General features: G+C 40.0%; 1 protein-coding gene and 1 non-coding gene across 2 annotated transcripts in view; both read right to left on the bottom strand.

Moving 5' to 3' along the window:
* Positions 1–23,642, bottom strand: part of SMG6 (SMG6 nonsense mediated mRNA decay factor) — a 481,063-nt gene that overhangs the window by 449,705 nt on the left and 7,716 nt on the right. Inside the window, exon 2 of the mRNA XM_089657570.1 lies at positions 19,554–21,225. Within this exon, the coding sequence (XP_089513696.1) occupies positions 19,554–21,225 (1,672 nt within the window). The remainder of the gene's footprint in view (positions 1–19,553; positions 21,226–23,642) is intronic.
* Positions 17,909–18,073, bottom strand: LOC149471099 (U1 spliceosomal RNA). The gene has a single exon (XR_016307493.1). It is a non-coding gene; the product is annotated as a U1 spliceosomal RNA (small nuclear RNA).

Raw genomic sequence — 23,642 nt, 5'->3', positions numbered from 1 at the left:
CAGTGTTCTTCAGGGCCAAACTAACTTCCTCCGAGGTTATAGCTCTTGCTAGGGCCATTAATTTATCTTCTGCTATTCTAGGCATATCCAACTCCTTTAAGTATTTCTGCTTTTTTCTCTTCTGATCATCCTCCATTACTTTTTGATTTCTAGGACTCACATTATAAAGCCTACTATAGTATTCTTGGAAGCAGTATCAGTGGTGCAATACACCAATTCTCCTTTATCGGTTTGGATTTTAGCTATAAAATGTTTATTTCTTTTCCTTTAACCTCCTCATTAAATATTTTGCAGGTCTATTCCCCCACTGATATCTTTCTTTTGATACCCTATTAAAAATCCTCACCTCCTGCTCCATAAGATCTTTTAATTCTTCTCTTTTAAGGATTATCTTCTGATATATATCCATGCCTCTATTCTTTTTAATGTAACTGTTCTAATTTATATAGCTCCTCCATCACCCTCTATTCCCCCCCCTTTTTTTTTTGCCTCTATAGCCATCAATGTTCCCCTTATATATGCCTTATGAGCCTCCCACACTGTGGCTACCGACACCTCCTTGGTCTCAAACTCAAAAAATTGTTAAATTTCCTGCCTTATCTTTTCCACTGTTTCGGGATCTTGTATGAGCATCTCATTTAATTTCCAAGTATTTGTTTTGCCCTGCTCCACTCCAACCCAAAGTCTCGCTGTGACAGGAGCATGATCAGAGATAGACATAACCTCTATTTTGGAACTAATCAACAACTCCAGTTGTCTATGTTCGATCAATATATAATCCAATCTTGAGTACGTTCCGTGTACTGGAGAGAAGGAGTAAATCTCTTTCTCTTGGATGTTTTACTCTCCAAGTATATTGGTATTGGTGTAATAACATCTTCGGTAATTTTCATTTCCTACCACCCTCTCTCGTAGTGCCAGATGACGAATCCCAACACTGATCCAAGCACAGATTAAGATATCCTGCTACAACCAGATTACCCCTTTTATATTCAGAGATTTTACTTAACATAACCTCCAAGAATGTTACTGGGTTTTTATATGGGCAGTAAATATTAACTAGTGAATATTCCATTCCTTGTAGTCATCCCTCCGGGAATTAAAACTGGCGCTCTGTGTCCTCCACTCTCCCCTCCAGGGTGAGGCTAACATTTTTTGAAAACCCGATCGCTACTCCTTTAGCCCTTTTAACTGGGGAATCAGCATAATACCATTTTGGATAGTACTTTTAGTAGAACTTAACATTTGTATCCTAGGTTGTGTCTCTCTTGTAGAAACACTACTTCTATGGAGTGTTGGTATATTTCCCTAAGAATCTTATGTCTTTTTTAATTTAATCCTTTCACATTATAAGTCATGAACTTCATCGAGCTCATTTGTAATACTCCTTCTCTATCTTACCAATTTTCCCATACCGGGTACACAGATATAGACAACTTAAGAACTGGAACACAAACACACACACAATACCTCTTGCCCTCCCCCGAACACACACATCCACTCCAATCCCTAGTTCGTGTCAGTTAGATAGGAGTCTGACAGCATGTCCGACCTCCGGTCTACCCGCCTGAACAAAATTCTCTTTAACCCTCCATCCTTCCAAACCATCATTACACCTAGGCAGGGCAGGATCGAGGGCAGGGGAGACTGTAGCACAACCGGGAGATGGTCGGGAGACGTCGGAGGGGAAAAAGAAAAAAAAAAAAAAAAGGAAGGCGGGGGGGGGGGGTGAAGGAGGAGAGAGAGAGAAGAGAGGAACAATGCCCCCTTCTGTACCCTGTACCTAGGGACTCTCCTCCCTACCCATCTACCCCCACTCTCCGACTTTATCCACCAACCCCCTCACCCCCCCCACTACACCCTGCCTCCCTACCTCTTCCTAGTTACCCGCTGCCATTTTCCTGCCCCCTGCTCACCACTCACATTAAAACCCTCTGACCACCCTTCAAGTTCTATTTTTTTGTAAGTCAAGTTTCTCACAGAAGTCACTAAAGTCTTCAGAGAACCTCAGTCTTGCCGATTTCCCGTCTTTCCAGCCAATCATGCATGCTGGAAAGCCCCAGTTAGAATGGACTTTTTTCTCTCTCATATATCTTCCAATAATGGTTTCAAAGATCATCTGCTTGGCAGGGTCTCAGGAGAAATGTCAGCAAAAATATGCAGCTGTTTCCTCATTTTATTTCAGTAGTGTCCCACAGACTTTTCCATAATTTTTCTCTATCTGCGTAATGATGGAATCAAACTATCGTGTCTCTAGGGCCATCTGCCGATACTCATAATGGCTGTCTAATCCCATGTACTCTCTCAATTTGCAATTTTCCTGACACTGGAGTTCCCATTATTGGGTTACATACTCTATTTTCTCCTCTAGATCCTCTGCCTGATCTTCTTCTGGAAGGCCCCGGATCCTTAAGTTCTTCTATAGCGGTTCTCCTGGTCCTCTAAATTGTATGAGAGCTTTTTCTGTTCTCTACGCATCTCCTCCACCTGCTTCTCCAATTTATTAATCTGTTGAGTATGTACTTCCATCCCCTCTTCCAGTCGCGTTAGTATCCATCCCAGGTCATTACGTAGTACTCCCAACTTGTTTTTCAGACACTTCCCCATTTTTGCGAACATTTCCGCCATGTCAATTTTTGTTGGTATTTGTAACATGGCTCTGTTCCATGACGCTGTCCCTGCTTATAGATTCATTAATTAGGTTCTCTTCACGTGACCCAGCTGACAATCTGGAATGGTCTCCATCAAACCTTCTGACTCCAACTTGTTGTTTTTCCTGAAATCGATTCTCTGGACTTTTCTCCTGCAGGGGCATATAATTTTTAATTGTAGCCTATGCATCCGGTTGGGAGGTTTTTAGGGCCCCTCCTTTAGCTTGCTTGCCCTTCATTCCTGGTTCAGCTCACTTGTTACTCTTCTTGTTATCTCAGGCTTCCTTTGAATGTCAGCTTAATAATCACCTGTTCGTCTCCACATTAGTTCTCTACTATACAATTGTCCCCCCAGGGAAAGTCCTTTTACTGTCACTTCTATCAATTTTTCTATTAACTTTATTGCCACAGAGAATAAAACAGTTCCACCATCGACCTAGGAGAACACCCCCCCCCCCCAGGGATAGTCCTCTGTTGCCCCCACTAACTCAGATGCATTTAAATTTGATACCATGGTTTTTGCTGTAGGATGCGACTAAGAAAATGTCAGGAAAGACCTACTAGAACAGCTGAACTTTATTGGGGTTAATCAGAGGCACTTTAAATGATGGCAGGTGTGTACTGGTTCCAATTTAACATGATTTAAATGTGACTGCTTAATTCTGAACACTGCTACATCCCCAGTTATAAGAGGGTATGCACACTTATGCAATAACGTTTTAGTTTATGTTTACTTCCCCCTCTTAAAAGATTTCAGTTTGTTTTCCAACTGAGTTGTACAGGTTATAGTTCACATTAAAAAGGTGGAAAAAGTTCTGAAATTGTTTATCTAATTTTTTGACATCACGGAAACCTGACATTTTAACAGGGGTGTGTAGAAGTTTTTTTTTTTTCTACAACCACTGTACTATCGAGAATGGACCTTATGAAAATAAAAAAGCCCTCCAAGTACTACAGCATAATGGAGGTTGACTTTCTAGCCTTTTAAGGAATGAGAGTGTCTGAAAGTCCCCTGTCTCAGGTCCCGGGCTTCAGCAGCCATGCTGTTAAAGCCAGCAACTGTTGGATTTTTAGACACATATAATACTTCTTCTAGTGTCTTGAGGCGATTATGAATGAAAGAGCCATTGAAATAAAAAATGAAGTGTGATTTTATTCTATCACACAATGGTGTAAAATAACAAATGCAAAGTGTATTATGAACAGTTCCATGTAGATAAAATTACTGTAGAAATAACGAGCAAAAGTGTAAAGATAAAGTCACCATTATTTGTCATGGCTGTCCTGGCCATGTGCAGTTATCCATGTCCTTGTCCGTCTCAATGACTTTGTGAAGAAGAAGCCGGACGTGACGATATCGTAGCCGGAAGTGATCTTGTAACAGTATGCACCTGTTGCAGCTTCTCAGACGTGTGTATGCAAGAGTGTCATGTTAGCGTGTAAGTGAGTGTTCCATGTCCGTTGTCTCATGGTCTTTTATGAGGCAAATGTACGTCATAGTTAGTGATCTTAATACCTTCTATGGAAATTATCACTGCTTAGCAAAGCCATTTCATAAAAGGAGCTGATGCTATACATATGATGTTTGATGGACAGGAACATATGTATGCTGACGTAAATAATATTAATGATGTAACCCTCAGCTATATATTTAAAGAATAATATAGCTTAAGAACATATCAATGTATAATCACTAAACTATATATGTATCAATGTTAGAAACGTATACTAAATACACACAGATACTATTAAAATACATAATGTAATAGTAAGTCACTTCTAATAACCTTGACATAACTACCAGATACTTTATGCCTAAATATAGTATACTCAACCTTCAACTGATTTAGCTAGTTCAGCTTAACTTATTCATATCTTATTCAGTCTCAGTTTAATTGAAGAATACTAATACTACCATTTGTCAAAAGACCATTTACACATATTAATATTAATTATGACTAATCATAAAAACCAAATATTTTGCAAGCTTGCCATCAATATAAGTGCCGAATCATAATTTAGATTTATTACAGCAACCATGAAGGAAAATAGAATATCAAACCATGAGATGGCAGGTCCAGCCGATCTGGAAGAGTCATTGGCTCAACTGGCAAGAGGTCTACAATGTTTGCATACCATGGTTCTCTTGCCCAAGCTGGAGCAAATCGGGATCCCAGGAACACCTTCCACCTCTATCCTCTAACAGGCGAGGAGGATTGCTGTGGAAGGAAGGCAAAAAAAAGAAAACTGATATCAGGGAATCACCATCGCATCATGCCCATGGCCAGAGGATCCCTGGTTTGAGGCACCAGCTTGCTGTTGAATGCAGCCAAGAGATCTACATCCAGTGACCCACAGGACAGAAATCTCTTTCGACCACAAACTGAACAACACCTACCCAGCCTAACAGACAGGTATCTGTCATCAAGACCTTCCACTTCATTGGAAGGACAGATTTCCTTGCATTCAACATCTGTGTGGATATTCACCATTCCAGAGCCACTGTCGTCTTGGGAGTAAGAGAAATTGGTTGTTTGTCCAAAAACTCCCAATACGTGTCCTATTTGGCCAGGATATTGAGCTTCAGAGCTCTGGAAGAAAACGGAATAGGGAACAGCCTCGAAGGCAACTCCCATCTATCCTAGCACTCTCATGCATGTCTGGCTCGGGGGACCTTCCAACATCCACCTGGGCTCAAATACTGCTGCCTGCTTAAGAAGCAGTATCTCTTGTGTAGGCAGGCATCCTTACCACTACTTTATACTAAAGGCTTACATTTCTTTTTCTAAAAATGTTATGTTCTACTTACCTGCTGTGTGCAGTGGTTTTGTAAAGAGCAGCCTGGATCCTCCTCTTCTCAGGTCCCACGCTCCTGGCCTATCCCTGAAGTTGGGTGTCCCCACAGCAAACAGCTTGCTATGGGGGCACCCGCTGCTCCGTGTGTTCATTCACACACGGTCCTGCGGCTCTGCCCTGCCCCCTCTCTCTTCTCATTGGCTCACTGGCTGTGATTAATTGCTGGATCAAGAGAGGGCTTAGACAAAGTATTGGGAGGAATGCTGCACAGAGAAGTTTTTTTACCTTGCATAGAATGCTTGACAGTAAAAACCTTGAGTCTTTACATAACACTACCCCCCCCCCCCCCAACCCCCAAGAACTTGTTGAGACACTTTATGTCTAGGATAGGCCAGATGTCTCCATCTGGCTTGAGAACCGATGAACAGGCTGGAGTGAAAACTTTTAGCCCTTGCTTCTACCGGCACAGGTAGAATGACCTCTTGGGACAGTAATCTTTCCAAGTCCAAAGAAAACCACTCTTTCATGGATCTGAAGGCACTCTAGTGCACAAAAAAAAATATGAAGGGGGAAAACAGAGAAATTCCAGCTTGTATCCTCTGGACAGCAGTGTGCAGACACAGTCATTACAGATCTCCTGGGTCCAAAAAAGCTGCAAAGGCACTTGGGCACCCCAAAACTAGAGCAAGTAGAGATGTCCCTTCTCTGACAGGACAATTTGCCTTCAGGACTGGAGAGCTTAGGGTTCCATGAAACTAAGATTTGGACTTTTATATAGAGCCCTAGGCTGGTTGCTTGGGAAAGGAACTCCTCTTGGACTGTGAAGGCATTACCAGCTTCTGATCTTTAAACTTTATCTACTTAGAGGGTGAAAGAGTACTCTTTCCACAGTCACCTTCTTTATGAAGGCATCCAGGATGGTCCAAATAACCATCTGCCCTCAAAATGGTAACCTATCAATGTGCTTCTTGTAGAGAAATTCCTCCAACCAACACCTAAGATCCTTCTCATGTGAACAGACATAGTACCCACTTCTGAATGTTGCTTTATGTAATCCTCCAAACATTTACTGAGAAGCTCGAGGCTCTCAGAAAAACCATGCACCTTACCGGACAGTGTAAATCCAACAGCATAGATTTACATTGTTGAATGAGAGGAGCCAATGTGAATCTATGCTGTTGGATTTACACTGTAAGGTAATGTGCATGGTTTGTAAGGTGGAGAAGAATGCATTCACGTACACTGGTATGGTTTTTGGAGAGGTGAAGGAGCACGAGATATCACACTATATTTAAATTTCTTCGGAGATGTATCTCTTATGAAGAGAACAGTGTAGGAGGTTGAATTTTGGAGGACATTGAAGAAGGAATGTGTAAGGCTATATTTAAGCCAATAGAGGGTAAAAATAAGCATTACAGACGTTTTGAAGTGGACACATGGTGGAGTTGTTTTTGCACTAGTTTGCACTAATTTTGCAAATGTGTTTTGTTTGGATTATATTAGCATATTGTGGATAATGCACTATGTGCGGTTATATTTTTCTTTTTTCTGAGGGTGACAAGTGATATTGAAGGATTTATCACATGGGAGGAAGAACACAGAATAAGAAGATCATAGGTTTTGATCCACACTAGTGGTGATTAAGGACACTGAGATGCCAAATTCAGACTGAACTTTTGGACTTTTGGGAGTGAAAGTATACTTTTGACGTTTGGGGTAGAATTAACACTTGTGTATATATTATTTGGCAACACCGGTTTATTTATACAGTCCTACCGCAGGCTGCAGAGTCACTTCCAGCAGAGAGAATGATGCCATGAAGAGAGCTTCTAACTTCTAACCCATGGCATCTTTAAAGACTGAGGGACATCATCCACTGGAACTGCCAGGGTCTTACTCAAATAGGAAATAGCCAAGTCAACAGCCGGCAAACTCCATTTCTCGTAAACGTCTCTCCATGAAGTACTAAATGTAAAACCAATTTGGTGGCAAAGACACTTACTCCAAGTGAGCCCAATCAGCATACATCACTTCCTGCACATGAAAGTGCACTGGAAAAGACATGTGATTTTTTGGGTGACACCCTACAGCAACCTAAGGCTAGGGTGACCAGGAAGCCTAAGGTGGTCATCTGTGTCCTCCTAAGAGGACTCATGCAGGGGATTCCTGATCCTCAATGGCTTCTACTTTTCCTCCTCCTGAGGTGCACTGATGCCCCATCCCCCCCTCCAAAAAAAAAGAAAAAGAGGGGGGGGGGTGGTTGAGAGAATGGAAGTCCCCACATGTGTGTCCCGGGCTGGTGAGAATTTCTAAGAGCTAATCTCGCAGTCCAGAAATGGCTGCAGGGAATTAAAGGAGGACTGTGCCCCTTAAAAAGTGTAGATACTAGATAAGGGCAGGGATTCAGAGCTAATCTGACCCATACAGGAGCCATCCTCTCCACCTCTTTTCTGCCTATGAGAAACAATGGCTTGCTGAGGGATAATAGGACTGTAACCCAAGCAGGGAGTGTCAGCAAAAACACCAAAGTGACAGCACTCCCATAAACAAATTCAACTGTCCCTGTACTTGCTGTGCCCAAATCAGCTCAATTAGTGGTTGAGGAACGCAGGATGGTCGAGATATCAGGTGGATCCCGAGTCATCCCCTATACAAGTGAACGACACAGAATAGCCAACAAGCCCTCCCTTTTAAACAATGCCATAATCTGTGTATAACCCCATAATGGGAAAACCACATGTCCGGATGCCACCATTTTGTGGTCTAAAACACCACATAAAAAAAGGAGGGAACACTAAGGAAGAAGGTGGCTACCACAACATTACAGGCTGTCCCCGTTATGGGGTCTGGGTACAGTCGCTCTTGGCCTGCTGGTCATAGTTATCACTCTAACTAGGGTACCTCTGCCCTAATAGGAGTGTTAAGAACAGGCCTGAAGGTGTAGGAACAGTTGCAAAAAAGATCTTCAGAGAGACGCAGGAAAGCATCCATCACCTTCAGACACTAGAACAAGAGTGAGGCTTAATTGAGCTGGGAGAGGTTAAACCTGGGATGGGATTCCTGCTTTTTTTTTTTTTTTTTTTTTTTACCGGACCAGTGTCTTTTCACCAGGAGGTTGCAGAATAAACCATGTAGTAATTACTATTAACCCCTCTGGGTCCTGAGATGTACAATTAGAAATATTGGTTTTCTTCACGTCCACTATGTAACCAAATGAAAATGATTAACTGTGTTGGACTCAACTAAGACTTTTCTAAGTTGACTAACTATCCTTGTCCTTTCCAATGACACTTAAAATGTCTTTCCACAAGGTCTCTCAACTCTGCAAAGAAAAAGGTGTCCAGGTAGTAAATTAATCCTTCTTGATGTCTCTGTGCCTTGAGACCATCTGCTAGTACTTTTCAGAAGATTTCTGAGTCTGCGGATAGACCAAAAGGACAGTGTTGCAAACCATAGATGAATTGTGCCTTCTGGGCCCCGATCACAAATCTCAAAAACGCGAGTTTTCCAAAATGAGAATGTGAAGATATGTATCCTAGAGTATCACTGTAGCCATGAACACCTCTGGTAACAGCAGATCAAGGAGGGAATAAATTGATTTCATGCAAAAACATTTTTTCAAGGTTTTAAGTGTAGAACTTAATGAAACTTTGCAGAGGGTTTTAGTATAAAGAAAACCTAAGAATAAACCCTCTTCCCTTTTACTGGGGGAGGGAGGACCAAATACCTTTTGAGCTACAAGCTCTTCCAAGGATGCAGTCATTGCTGTAGCCTTGGACTGATCCTTTAAGAAGGGTGTGAAGAAAAATCTTGCTGAGGGATTGAAAGACTTCTATGTCATGACCTGCTTGAATAATAGAGAATTGATTGTACATTATCTCCTGCCATTGTCAGAGGAAAGCCCCCAGTCTTCCTCCCACCTGTGGCGCTGAGTCATTGCCTTTTTTGGAGCAGGTGGATGGACTTGAATAAGAATCCCTTAGCGCTGATCCAAAGGAACAGGTTTCTGGAAAATGGGATAACATAGTTTAGCTATAAAAACTACTGCTTTTGAAAGTACAGGAAGGGATGCAAATAATTCCCTCTGGGTTCCTGCTTCCAAATGAAAGAGTAATTGTCCTAACCAGACATCCAGGGTCCTGGGAAATCTGGCTGAAGCGAGAGCTGGTTTAAAACCTCAACTTTCCTGTCCATTGGATCTTTTAATGTTCCCATGTCCTCAAAAGAAAGAGGTGTCTTTTTTTTCTTTTAATTTTGGAAAGGGAAGTGTCTAACCTTGGACACTTTTCCCAAAGGACTGTATCATCTTCTGCAAAAGGGAAATCTGCATTTAAGGTTAACTGATAAAAAAAAAAATTGTTAAGCCTGCCCATACAGTTCTTTTTGTGAATGATGAACAGAGAACAGATGGCCTTTTCTGCACTGAGAGACCTCTGTACATCCTTTCATGAACAGATAACTCCAATTGTTCTCCTTTGGACCCCAAGGTATCTAGTATAGCCCTTAACGCATCCGTTCCTCCGTAGGTAAGAGGAACTTTTGGAATATATCTTCCAGGAGCCTCTTTGCAATCCCCTTCCTCTGATTCTGAGGATTAATCCAATGTTTCCTCATGTACTTCCTGCACTCCTGGCTCTTCCTTACAATACGAAGAAATTACTACTGTACTCGATGATTCTGGTATGAATACAAGTGCCCCTTACTGCACTGGAAATTCCTGTATCAGAGAACTAAAAAGAACTGAAATGTCACTGGCATCACTTCCCTAAAAGAGTTTGTTAACCTCTGCAACTAACATGACAGAAAAAAAAAAAAAAACGCAATTACCTAAAAGGTATAGAGTCTTTTTTTTTCTCATAATGGTGGCCATTTCCAGTTTTAGGTAGGTGGAGCTCTCTAATATGCCATCCTAGAAAATTACTTTTGAAAACACCCCCCTAAAAGTGGTGGGCACCTTAAGGTGTATGAAGCAGAAACTGTCAGGTTTTTAGATGACAGTCAAGTGTTTGGAGGGCCTATAGTCACAAACTCCAGGGGATCCCACTGGTTATCACAGGGGATAAGAAAAAAATCCTGATAATCTAGAAAGCAGACATAGTGAATGGAAATGGTCTTTCAAGTCAGTAAAAGAAGGTTTTTCAGACATAAGCAGACAGGAATTAAATTAACCTGCGAAATACTCTTGGTAAAAAAGAAGAAACTCTCTCTGGCATCAGAGATGTGGAAAGAAATGTACAGTAGTTTGGAAAAACTGTTATGGCTGGGGGCACCTCAAGGAAGCCTGACTATCAAAATGGATACCAGTGCATCTTGTACAATTTAGTAAACCTTTAAGGACAAGAGTCCCTATGCAGATGTTGGCAAGTCCTGTAATTCTTTCCCAAGTAGGAAATGGAGATGAACATTCATTGTAACAAAAAGTGGGAATGGGGTTAAAATGCGGTTTCACCTTTTCATAAAAAATGAAAAAGGTTAACACCCCCCCCCCTTCCCTGCTGTACTCACCTCCGTGGATGGTGAGCTGTCAGTACCCATGCAGCCAGTTTAGCTGTCTGGAGCTTTAAAATCCTCCTCCTGAGATATCTCAGTGTTTCACTGTCCTGGAACCACTGCACAGAGAATTGGGAGCATAGCAGGGATTTCAAATTCCTGGACTGGCCTCATGGGTAGAATAAGTACAGTGTGGACCTGGGGGAGTGGGGAGGTTGAAAGGGTGTTAGTTCACCTTTTCATTTTTTCTGAAAAAGGTGAACATTTTCAAGGAATATGGTTCTTTTGCCAAATGAGTATAAACAAATAAGAACTTGAGAGGCAAGGTGAGAACAGGAATTAGGAACAATCATACATCTCCTGGAAAATGTAAAGACATAAAAAGATGTAAAAAAAATCTGAAGTTAGGGATAAATGACCATTGACCATCCCATCACCTCTCTAACAGGGGGGAGGCCTATTAGCGTGCTGTAGTAGCCCCGACAAGCTTACAGAGAATGGTTTGTCACAACCTGAAGGACCCGCTGTAGAAGAGGATTGCTACTGGGAGCTGCAAATGGATGAACCATAGAGTAGGAGATACATAATGCAGAATGAATTGTGACTTTGGATAGTGGAGTCTGAAATCTCTCCCATATGTAGCTGCCTCAATGTATTGACCTAGATAATTGCCAAGGAGAAACGGACCTTCAAAAAGGGCATGCGCAAAACACATCTTTCCCACACCAGATCAGTTGCCCAGGCTTTAAGCCATAGGATCCTGTGAAGATGTACAGAAAGCAAAAACTTCCTGGAGATCTGGAGAATCAGGTTCTTCATTCATCGACACAGAACATTAGTACACAAGCTTCATAAAGTTCACAATGAATTTCTCTGGCCCAGTTAGCAATAGTTTAGGAAATCAGTAAAGTGACAGTGGCCAGTAGTATGATTAGTCCTTCTAGCACAAAGGCCGTTTTTGGCAGAAGTCTCCAAGCATCTATCTACGGAGTCTTTGAGGGGGTACCCCCAATAGGGATGGCAATGTTAGCATTATATACAAGACTGGACAGGTTCACTGTTCACCAGGGTGGATAAAAATCGATTTTGGATTTTTTGGATTAAATTGGATTTTTTTACTATTTATTTAAATCAATTTTTTTTACTTTAATAATTTTTTTTGATTTTTAATCAAATTTATTTTAATAAAATGCTTTCGGAGTAAAAAAATCTATCTAAAGACAGTTTTCTATTTAGGATATATTAATGATTTTGTTTATTCAGCATGAGACGGAGCTTAGTTATGTAGCAGGAGGCTGTATATTCTATAATTTGAGTAATTCTCCAGCTGTGTGTGATTAACATAAAATCGGTTCTGATATCGCTGTTTTACCAACCTGACAGCTTATTATTCTAAAAAGGAATCCTTCATTTGGTTTGCTAATATTAAAGATTCTAACAGCAAGAATGAGGCAGATTCCTTTCATTTAAAGGGCACCTGTCGTTTTAGATCCATAATGGCAGCACCTGTTAGCAGGCATCCACTCACCTGCTGCGTCACTGCATCATCACCAGCCATCCCATTAAAGTGAATGGGCCAGTCTGTGAGTCAACAGCAGGTCAGAGGAGGAGTCGCTGCGGGACAGAGATGACAGTTGCCCTTTAAAAATTATTTAAATCAAGCCTTTTCACTGATTTAAATCGTGCTTTAAAGCAACTTGATTTAAATCAAAATAAAAATAAAACAACAATATTCCAAATGTGTCCAAATCTTCCCGTTCAATCCATAGGACCCTCAAAAAAACAAAAGTAAAATATAGTGCATTATCCTAGATACAAAATTACTGCAAGTGATACCATGCAATCACACTCGTGATATAGATCATGTATGTAAAATTAAAGTGAATCCACCATAACGCTAGTGGTCCAGTGAGACCAGTGGTCTAGTGAGACAACACTGCAACCGTGGAAATATCACAAAACACACAGCGTGATCCGTGAGACAATGATCCGTGACAGTAGTGCCAAATACAGTGCCACACTCTGTTAGGGGATAGAATGCAATTACCCTCTTGCTGTAAATCAAAGCATTTAGGATTCCTTTATGCCACAAGATAACCTTCCTAGGAGGTGCGTCTTCCTCTCAATAATATACTATGGGTCCCCTTTTCCATACAGCCATAGGTCATAGGTACCGGGGTCCCCGTTCCTCACAGGAAAATAGGAGCAGACTCGGTGGAGTAAAAAGTAATTCACACTTTATTCAAACACTTACATCTTAGAATATACCGTCCATCCTCGCTCTAGTCCGTTCACTGTTGTGAGTAATTCAAAAATGGCCGCCCTGCTCCTTCCGGCTCAGCGTCCGACGTCACGAACTGACGCGTTTCGTCACTTCCGACTTTTTCACAAGGGATCCAGACGTCAATGCGGCGGTTGCTCTTATCCTGCTCAGACTACTGGCAAGACGCCCCGCCGCCATTTTACCTATGGGCATCATGCCGATGCCTAAATTACCAACAGGACGGCTCAGATATAGAATATATGCAATTATTCCCATACACAGGGAACCGATAGACAGATATATCTCAATCTATTACATAAACACTTCTTATTATCCATATATACATAAAATTGATTTTCTCCTATAGAATTTCTAACCAAATATTTCTATAAAACACTAATAAATCCATAGGTATATTAAATAGAATACAATGAACTAAACTCCAGCATATATCAGATTAAAAAGACACATGTATATATAAATTAACTAAATACTTTAATTATACCTAAAACAGATCACCTATACAGATAGGGCACCCTCTACTGGTCAATAAAACAAAACTCCTCAAATTAATATATAAACCCTAACTTACAAATAATTAAATAAGTAAGTATCTCCTCTACTTCATACTAATAGATATATCTAATAAATCAATTTAATAAATTACCGCAAAATATAAAAATATATAAAAAAATATATTAAAAAAAAAATATAATAAAATAATAAAATAAAAAAAATAAAAAAAATAAATAAATTAAATAAAATATTTTCTAATAAATTATAATAAATTAGAAAAATTATTATAATAAATAGAAAAGTAATAGACTTCCTACTACATTTTAAATTCCAGCAATACAACATTCCTATTCCCTTCCTCAATACAATAAACCCATCTCTCGATAATACCCTATATCCTCTAATCTAAAAATTATTTATTAATTAACTGAATTAAATCCAATGACAATCATAACAATATCTCATATCCCTATCTCAAACCAGAACATACCTTCCCCTAAATCAATAATTACCTATTTTACCAATCAGAAATAAAGCAGTTTAAATCTAAATCGATATTTAAACCCCTAGGTTTTAAAGTGCGCAGCTGATAAATCCAAAACGTTTCATTCCTGGACAACATCTGGACCCTATTACCCCCTCTCCAATGAGCTTCCACTGTATCTATCCCACAGAATTTAAGGACAATAGGGTCTGACCGATGGTATTCCTTAAAATGCCTAGACACACTATGGTCTTTTTTCCCTTTCGCGATATTTCTCACATGCTCTTTAACTCTATCGCTAAGGGTCCTTTTTGTTCTCCCTATATATTGTAATTTACAGGGACATTCCAACAAGTATGTCACATATTTGGTACCACAAGTGATAAATTTCTCAATTTCAAATTTTTCACCCGTATTAAAAGATTCAAACCCAGAAATTTTACTTTTACTACCAGTAGTCTTACATACCTTACACTTTTTACATGGATAAAATCCTTTAAAATCAAACAATTTCATACCTTTAGACTTGGGAGGTGATATAACTCCTTTTACCAAAATATTCCTTAGATTATTATTTTTCCTATATATGAACGACGGTTTTTTGGGAAGATGGGTCCCTAAAGTAGCATCCTTTATTAAAATCGGCCAATGATTATTAAAAATATTTTCTATGTCTTTATAATGACAATTGAAGCGGGAAATGAAAGCAAAGTCTGCTATCTTGCCATCCCTTCTTAGAATATTGTTTTCTTTCTTAATTTTTCCTTCCCCCAAGTAATTACGGCTAATTTTATATCTAGTTCTTATAGTGTCCTTAAATTCTGTGGGATAGATACAGTGGAAGCTCATTGGAGAGGGGGTAATAGGGTCCAGATGTTGTCCAGGAATGAAATGTTTTGGATTTATCAGCTGCACACTTTAAAACCTAGGGGTTTAAATATCGATTTAGATTTAAACTGCTTTATTTCTGATTGGTAAAATAGGTAATTATTGATTTAGGGGAAGGTATGTTCTGGTTTGAGATAGGGATATGAGATATTGTTATGATTGTCATTGGATTTAATTCAGTTAATTAATAAATTATTTTTAGATTAGAGGATAAAGGGTATTATCGAGAGATGGGTTTATTGTATTGAGGAAGGGAATAGGCATGTTGTATTGCTGGAATTTAAAATGTAGTAGGAAGTCTATTACTTTTCTATTTATTATAATAATTTTTCTAATTTATTATAATTTATTAGAAAATATTTTATTTAATTTATTTAATTATTTTTTTTATTTTATTATATATATTTTTTTTATATATTTTTATATTTTGGGGTAATTTATTAAATTGATTTATTAAATTAATTTATTAGATATATCTATTAGTATGAAGTAGAGGAGATACTTACTTACTTAATTATTTGTAAGTTAGGGTTTATATATTAATTTGAGGAGTTTTGTTTTATTGACCAGTAGAGGGTGCCCTATCTGTATAGGTGATCTGTTTTAGGTATAATTAAAGTATTTAGTTAATTTATATATACATGTGTCTTTTTAATCTGATATATGCTGGAGTTTAGTTCATTGTATTCTATTTAATATACCTATGGATTTATTAGTGTTTTATAGAAATATTTGGTTAGAAATTCTATAGGAGAAAATCAATTTTATGTATATATGGATAATAAGAAGTGTTTATGTAATAGATTGAGATATATCTGTCTATCGGTTCCCTGTGTATGGGAATAATTGCATATATTCTATATCTGAGCCGTCCTGTTGGTAATTTAGGCATCGGCATGATGCCCATAGGTAAAATGGCGGCGGGGCGTCTTGCCAGTAGTCTGAGCAGGATAAGAGCAACCGCCGCATTGACGTCTGGATCCCTTGTGAAAAAGTCGGAAGTGACGAAACGCGTCAGTTCGTGACGTCGGACGCTGAGCCGGAAGGAGCAGGGCGGCCATTTTTGAATTACTCACAACAGTGAACGGACTAGAGCGAGGATGGACGGTATATTCTAAGATGTAAGTGTTTGAATAAAGTGTGAATTACTTTTTACTCCACTGAGTCTGCTCCTATTTTCCTGTGAGGAACGGGGACCCCGGTACCTATGACCTATGGCTGTATGGAAAAAGGGGACCCATAGTATATTATTGAGAGGAAGACGCACCTCCTAGGAAGGTTATCTTGTGGCATAAAGGAATCCTAAATGCTTTGATTTACAGCAAGAGGGTAATTGCATTCTATCCCCTAACAGAGTGTGGCACTGTATTTGGCACTACTGTCACGGATCATTGTCTCACGGATCACGCTGTGTGTTTTGTGATATTTCCACGGTTGCAGTGTTGTCTCACTAGACCACTGGTCTCACTGGACCACTAGGGTTATGGTGGATTCACTTTAATTTTACATACATGATCTATATCACGAGTGTGATTGCATGGTATCACTTGCAGTAATTTTGTATCTAGGATAATGCACTATATTTTACTTTTGTTTTTTTGAGGGTCCTATGGATTGAACGGGAAGATTTGGACACATTTGGAATATTGTTGTTTTATTTTTATTTTTATATCTTGAATTCTGACTTTGGACTATGGACTGTGGTTTGGACATTATATGAGCAGTATAAGAATGTGGGAGAGGGTATTCATAGATTATTGAAAAGGTTTATGTTATTTACACTTTCAAGGGTGGAAGTTTGACTTTTCTGTGGGAAGTTATAGAGTATTGATTTATCATTGATTTAAATCAAATCCACGCTGCTGTTCACAGACCAATTTTTGTTAAATCCTGGGTCCAAAAGGATACAGGGCTTCACGCTTAGAGGACTCAGTGGGAAAAGAGTGAACAAATGGAGCAGACACGAAGCTGGAACAAACTGTGAAGCGTGGCAGCAGGAGCTGAGCTGACCGAGCAGCCATGCAGAGCAGAGTGCATCAAGAGCCCATCGGTGAACGATGGTGCTTTGAATCAGTAGCGGCAAGAGTGCTAATGGATCACTGAAGGTGGGACTGAAAGTGGGGCTCTGCTGACACTGACTAACTGGGAGCATTAGGAGTACTGAGGGCTGTAAGTAACTGGGGGTATTGTGTGTACCAAGGTATTGTGAGTGACTGGGGCACTGAGAGTACGAAGGCACAGTGAGTATTTAGGTATCAAGTACAGGGGCATTGTGGGGCTAAAAATATGAACACAAATTACTCCCTAGGAAAAGAACCTTTAGGGGAATCCAAGATGGAAAAAGATCTGGGGGGCCTAGAAGATCACAGACTCAGCAATAGCATGCATTGCCAAACTGCAGCAAGCAAAGTTAGTATATTAGCATGCATTAGAAAGGGTATTTAATCAAGAGATAAGACTAATTTTATAAAACTCTGGTCCAGCCACACTTGAGTATGTCATCCAGTTCTGGTCACCAGGCTTCATGAGGGATGTGCTGGAACTGGAGAGAGTCCAGAGAAAGGCAACAAAGCTATTAAGGGAACTGGGGGACCTCAGTTACAAGGAACAACTAAAAGCATTAAACATATTCTCCCTGGGGAAGACGCCCAAAAGGGGATATGATAGCGAGGTACAAATATCTCAATGGCGATTCTAGAATAGGGAGGAAACTATTCAGTCTCAGGTTTCTTAAGAGGACACATGGCCACTCAATGAAACTGGACAAGAAATAGTTTAACCTTAAACTGCGTTGAGTTTTTTTTTTTTTTTTTGGGGGGGGGGGGGGGTCCGCAAACGCAGGCCCCACATTACCATAAATTATGCAGCCGAGTTTCCCGAAGTTGGGAAAATCACAAATGTCACCACAGCTGGAGTGAAATAGATAAGCCTCACACTGGAAGAACCACCTCCGTGATCATGGTATCTCCCCTGCCAGGTAAGTATGCATAGGGGGTTCTTTACGGTCAGATGTGGAACTCCCTTCCACAGTCAGTGGTGTCTGCAGGGAAGGTCGATTAAAAAAAACAAAAAAAAAAAAAACAAACCACCACACTCTCACCTTAGCAATCATTGTATAAGGCCCAACTTGCCTTGGGGTGAAATGCCTTTTACAGAAGGCCCTCTTAAAGCATTTCTAAAGGTGGGGGCTGTACAGTGCTAGGAGTTCTCTATCAAGAGAGACTAGTATGTACTAACTATCAATTAATCCACAGTAACCAGCATTTGGCAAGAGGGAAAGGAAGTAACTTAATGGTTAACTCCACAGGGGGTAACATGATTGCAAGAAAACAACCCCCATCCTCCTCTCCTCTGACAGCGCACACGGATTATTCTCCCTCACAAGAAGCTATCACTTGACTATTTTGAAGCTGTGTGGAGCTCCATCTATACAGCAGTTTCATTCATTCACAGAGATCTGTGATTTAGTTACCTCCAGTATAAAGAAAGCAGGAGAAAAAAAAAATGGTTTTCCAAAAAGAAGGAATAAATCACCTAAGGACAGTAGCAAAAAAAAAAACTGGAAACTCACTGGAGTGGGCAGGATTATATGGGGACACTAGCAGGCGAACCCAATGAAGCTTTTACCAGTGTTCAATCGCCTGAAGGTAACCATAATATAACCCATCGTCTATTAATCAATTCCTGGGTTCTATACTGTACGAAAGGAGAAGTGGCTAATGGGAGGCCTGAATGACTTTAAAAGAAGCAGCTAACTGGCTTAAACAAGCAGCTAGCAAGCTTCCTGTAGTGTTGAAGCTACAGTCAACACTCCCACTCAGATCTGCTTAACACCCCTATACTGGAACTGAAGTCTTCCTTAAAAGTGATACTAAACTCAGGTTTAAAAATTATGTATTATCACAAAAAAAAAAATAAAAAAAACAAAAATAAAAAGCAGCATCCTTCAAATTATTTTTTTAGCAGCTGTGATCAGTATTCCTGTTAGAGGGTGGATACATTCATTCTCCATGGTCCCACTGCATGTAGGAATGTAACCACCCTCTCTTGCTCACTTCCCAGATGGACTATGGGATTTGTAGTGAGCATAAAGCAGTGCACATCACCACAAATAATACGCACTGCTTGTTCTGATTTAAAAATAAATAAATAAAAAAATAAAAGGCAAAAAAAAAAAAAAAAAAAGAGAGGTTAGGGAGCTTACAAAGGATATAACACAGAGGCAGAAAAACATGGTAAGAAATGATTTCATAAAAAGCATAATAAAAGTAGCATATGTGTATTAATTGTTTTCAGAGAATAAAGCATATCACTTAGTGTCACATTAAAGGCTTCAACATAGCTGCTTGAAGGTTGCCAGTTAAAAATGCTTTGCAAAAGTTTGCTGTACAAACTCCTTTTATACAAACTAGGCAAAGCAGGCCAAAAAGATTTTTTAAATGTAGAACATATGAATACATCTCACCTGAGCAAAGACATTTTTTTCAATCCGTCTGAACTGATGGCATCACGTGAAAGAAGATTACTGAGTTGTAACTCCTGGCTATCTGCCAATCGCAAAAAATGACTGAGCTCCTGCTGCTGTATTGTTCTCATTTGTTGTTCAATTTCCTCAGCTGTTATTGGGCTCCCAGCGTATGAGCCTGGGCCATACTGCCCTGACTGAGCTGAGTATCCTGGATAATATGTACTGGGATAGATGCTATTGTTTGGGCTCATAGAATATGGTACAGAATAACTACCATAGCCATATGGTGAACGGCCATAGTAGTATGGATTATCAGAGTTCTGAAATTTGTAGTAAGGCGTCTGAGGAACAGATTGGTAGCTGTCACTCTGAGAAGAAGGAGCAGACTCATCATCCGTGTCCAGAAAATGAAGCTGAGGGCTTTGATTTTTAAGAGCAGGCTTTTGCTCAGGGTTGTTTGGGTCCCATAGACGACGGTTAGCTCCACCACGCCCTCTGCCACGGACACCTTTGGTAGAAACAATGGGAAGTGGCTTGGTGCTGCTTAGTTCCTGTGTTCCCGTAGTGTTGGATAGGTCTGTGTTGGCTGGAAGAATAAGAATGCCTCTTCCTTTGCCCTTTGGTTCAGCTGACTTTTCTCTCCGTTCCTTCTTCTCCATATTGGTGTTGCATTTGTAAACAGATCTTTCCCCAAATCTCCTAGTCCTGTTCTCTTCATTGTTATGGCGATGCATGGATTCTTTTTTCAATTCAGAACGCTCTCGGTTCTTGGGGCTATGAGCTTTGGTTGAGCAGCCATTATCAGTGGATCCCTGCCTCTTTTTCACTTTGCTCCTACTTGCTTTCGCTCCATCCAACCACTCACTGTATTCATCCTCAAATGAGTCTGTAGAAGACAGTGATGCTTGTTTCTTTGAAATTACGTTTTCTTTCCTATCTCCAACTGTCTTCTCTTTTTCTTGACATTTCTTACTCACCTCTGCTAAAACACCTTCTTCACTGCTATTATTGCTTCCAGCAGAACTGGTGCTACAAGTTCGTGTGCGAGTCCTTCGCTTGTCTGAATGGGAATACCGTTTAGTCTGGCCAGACTTGTACTCTTCCTTTCCTTGTCTTGATAAATAAGTTTCTTCACCAGTCTTGTTATTTTTCTCTCTTTCTGATCTCTTGTATTTGTCATTCTTGGTAGCTTTATTGCCCTCTTCTAGAGGAAACTTGTGACTTTTAACTGCATTGTCAAGGCCTTCCTCATTTACAATTTTCATTTGTTCGGTTTTCCCTACAATATCTTCTGTCATGTCACCTATTGATTCCTTTACAACAGCCTGAAGACGTCTTCCTGGTTGGTAAATCAGCCGATCAGGTTTTTTGGCTCTCTTAGTGCTTTTTCGGTCCAGAATTTCTGTAGTTGGAAACAGTAGTCCATCATGCTCCATGTCATTTTCCTCCTGAACTTCAACTCCAGAAGCAGCAGATGGGCTTATCCCATTAACAGAATCAATGTCATTTTCTTTCTCGCTTTGAAGACCCTCAGTGTGATCTATTCCAGTGCCAGAAAAATCCAGTTTAGACTTATTTCGCAATCTGGATAGCCCAGGTTTGTAGATCTCAATGTCTGGACGTCTATTGTCCTTCCTCTGTCGCGGTTCCCTCATCTCCTTCACAGCCCCTAAACAAAGAAGCACCAAAATTATAATACCTCCAGTAGTCTAGATAAATCAACATCACATATACACATGCAGTCTTATACAGAACAAACATGATACTAAAATAAAACTTGTTTAAAAGCAGTAGTAAACACCACTTGCTCACTTATGATAAAGCTCATCTGTAGGTACAAGGGAAAACTGCACATTTAGGAGATATTCGCTAGTCCTGCAGCTGCTGACCTCACTGGCGCATGCGCAGTGCATTCTGAAGTGACAGCATGCCATCCTTTCAGAGAACTGTGGAGGGTTTTTTTGCTTATTTTTTTTAGGAAAAGGTTAAAAAAAAAAAAAAAAGAAGTGTGTTAGGACAAATGAAACAGTTTTTAACATGAAATGTTCACCAACTTTCACTTTATGTCCTCCCTGTGAAAGCAGAAATGTCAGTCCAGAATCAGGATGTAAGGCCCCATGGGGACTGCTCTATTTGTTTCCTGAGCTCACTGTGGGTGGCCAACAGCCCCTGGGTTGTTGAAGGGTATATCTGTCCAACAAGGTTTTCCACAAACCAAGGCGAGTCACAAGTTGTCAGGCTTTTCTTTATATACTGGTGATGTTTGGACAAGAAATATAGTGTGGGGATTGGATGGGGGGAGCATATTAGAAAAAGAGGCTCCAACCTTTTCATTACTCAATGTCAAAATTTTGTTGTCAACTGAATAAAAAGGGATTTCCCGTCAGATTCCCTGTACCTGAGAAGGGATGTAAGGAGCAATCTACCAAAAGGAAAAGTAGATGGTAACATACCCTTATGGAAGTTGTTACAATTATACACATGCATAGCATAAAAGCACACATTTCTTTATTCACCACTTTCCCCTCCTTCTGACAGATAGTACAGGGAAACTTCTCACCGTACCAGCTGTCAGATCTGAAAACAGCGTGGCCGTGTGGGGCTGTGCCCACTCGGCCGTGTCACTCACAGAGTTCTGTGACTGAGTGCCTACAAGTCTCGGCAGCCTTAGCGGCTGGCGGCTTATAGTTTTCAATTAACTACCACAGAGCTGTGGAGTGCCGTGGTAGTTCATTCAAACTCCCTGTCAGAATATCTGCATGGCATCAGCCATCTACTGATCGCTAGTGTAATGCTTTACAGGCTCTTTTGGACAAAAATAATAAATGCACTTTTTTTACCTGCAAAAAAAATGCACATTTATTATTTTTGTCCAAAAGGTGAATTATCCTTTAATTTCCAGTCCTATAAGTTTAACATGAACGGATATGAAATCTCTACAAAATTAGATAGAATCCTCTTGTAGAAGTCACCAGAACAAGTGCACCCGTGGAAGGTTTCTCCTGTATTTCTGTTCTAATACAAACTCAATATTTTGGGCTTGCCATCACTCTCAGTCTTGTTCATAGTGGTTACCAAACCAGATGGCGAATCTCCCTAGCGGGGGTACAAATAGGTGGCATGCAATGCTTTTGGTTTAGGTTTAGATAGTTTCCCAACTGATTATACTCCAATTATATGGACTTTGCTATATTATTTTGCACTTACTCATGTGAACAGTCTCATTAGAGCTCTCATTTAATTTGTCTTTAGCAATTCAATAACTTACCAAATGTCTATGTAATACATTTCTTCTGTGTATGCTATATTGCAGACACCTTGCATTATCTATTCCTTTGACTGAAAATGTACAACATAATTGCATGTCTTTGTCAGCATTGATTTTGCTACTGTATGCCCATTGAAATACAAAAACAAAACAAAGCAACAGACAGGAGTTCTATTCCCTCCCCTCTCTATCCAAAGCCAAGAAAAAAGTTTTACATTTGGACAGACCGTTAGAAAGTCAGTGATTACATCCTGTATCCTTTTAGACCTGAGTGCCCAACCTTTTGACTTTCCAGGGCCACATTAGAATAAGAGGAATTGTCTTGGGCTACACATAAAATACAACAAGGAGAGCTGATGAGCAGAAAAGGTCGGGCAAGTCACAAGTTAAAAGATCACAGTTATAGATAATGTACCGCAGTAAAAACAAAACAAAAACAAAAAAACAAAAAAAAAAAAAACTTCTAACTTAATGGATGTAGTAGCAATACTCGAAGAATTCTCAAGGTGCTCACAAGATATTTTGTCCTTCATGTGCTTCATCCCTGAAAATAGTTGCTCACAAATATAGGTGATGTCGAAAACTGATGACACGAACAAGACATGATTGTGAAGAGTGGGAGTTTTTTCTTTGTGAAGATAAAGTGTTTTTGTGAAGATTTTTTTTTTTTTGGGGGGGGGGGGGTGAAGGTCACATGTGACTTGAGTAGAGGGGGGAGGAGCCGGAACATGGCGCCGTAAGGCAGCTCAGCAAAAGGAGCTCCGGACGCCGTTTGAGTCCCACATGGGATAAACCCTAGAGCATACCTGATCCTGGGC

This window comes from Staurois parvus, unplaced genomic scaffold (genome assembly GCF_062004578.1).
Source record: "Staurois parvus isolate SC_StPar_1 unplaced genomic scaffold, SC_StPar_1.0 ptg000029l, whole genome shotgun sequence".
NCBI lineage: Eukaryota > Metazoa > Chordata > Amphibia > Anura > Ranidae > Staurois > Staurois parvus.
Note: the sequence above shows the minus strand (reverse complement) of the source record. Positions and strands in the feature narration are given on the sequence as shown.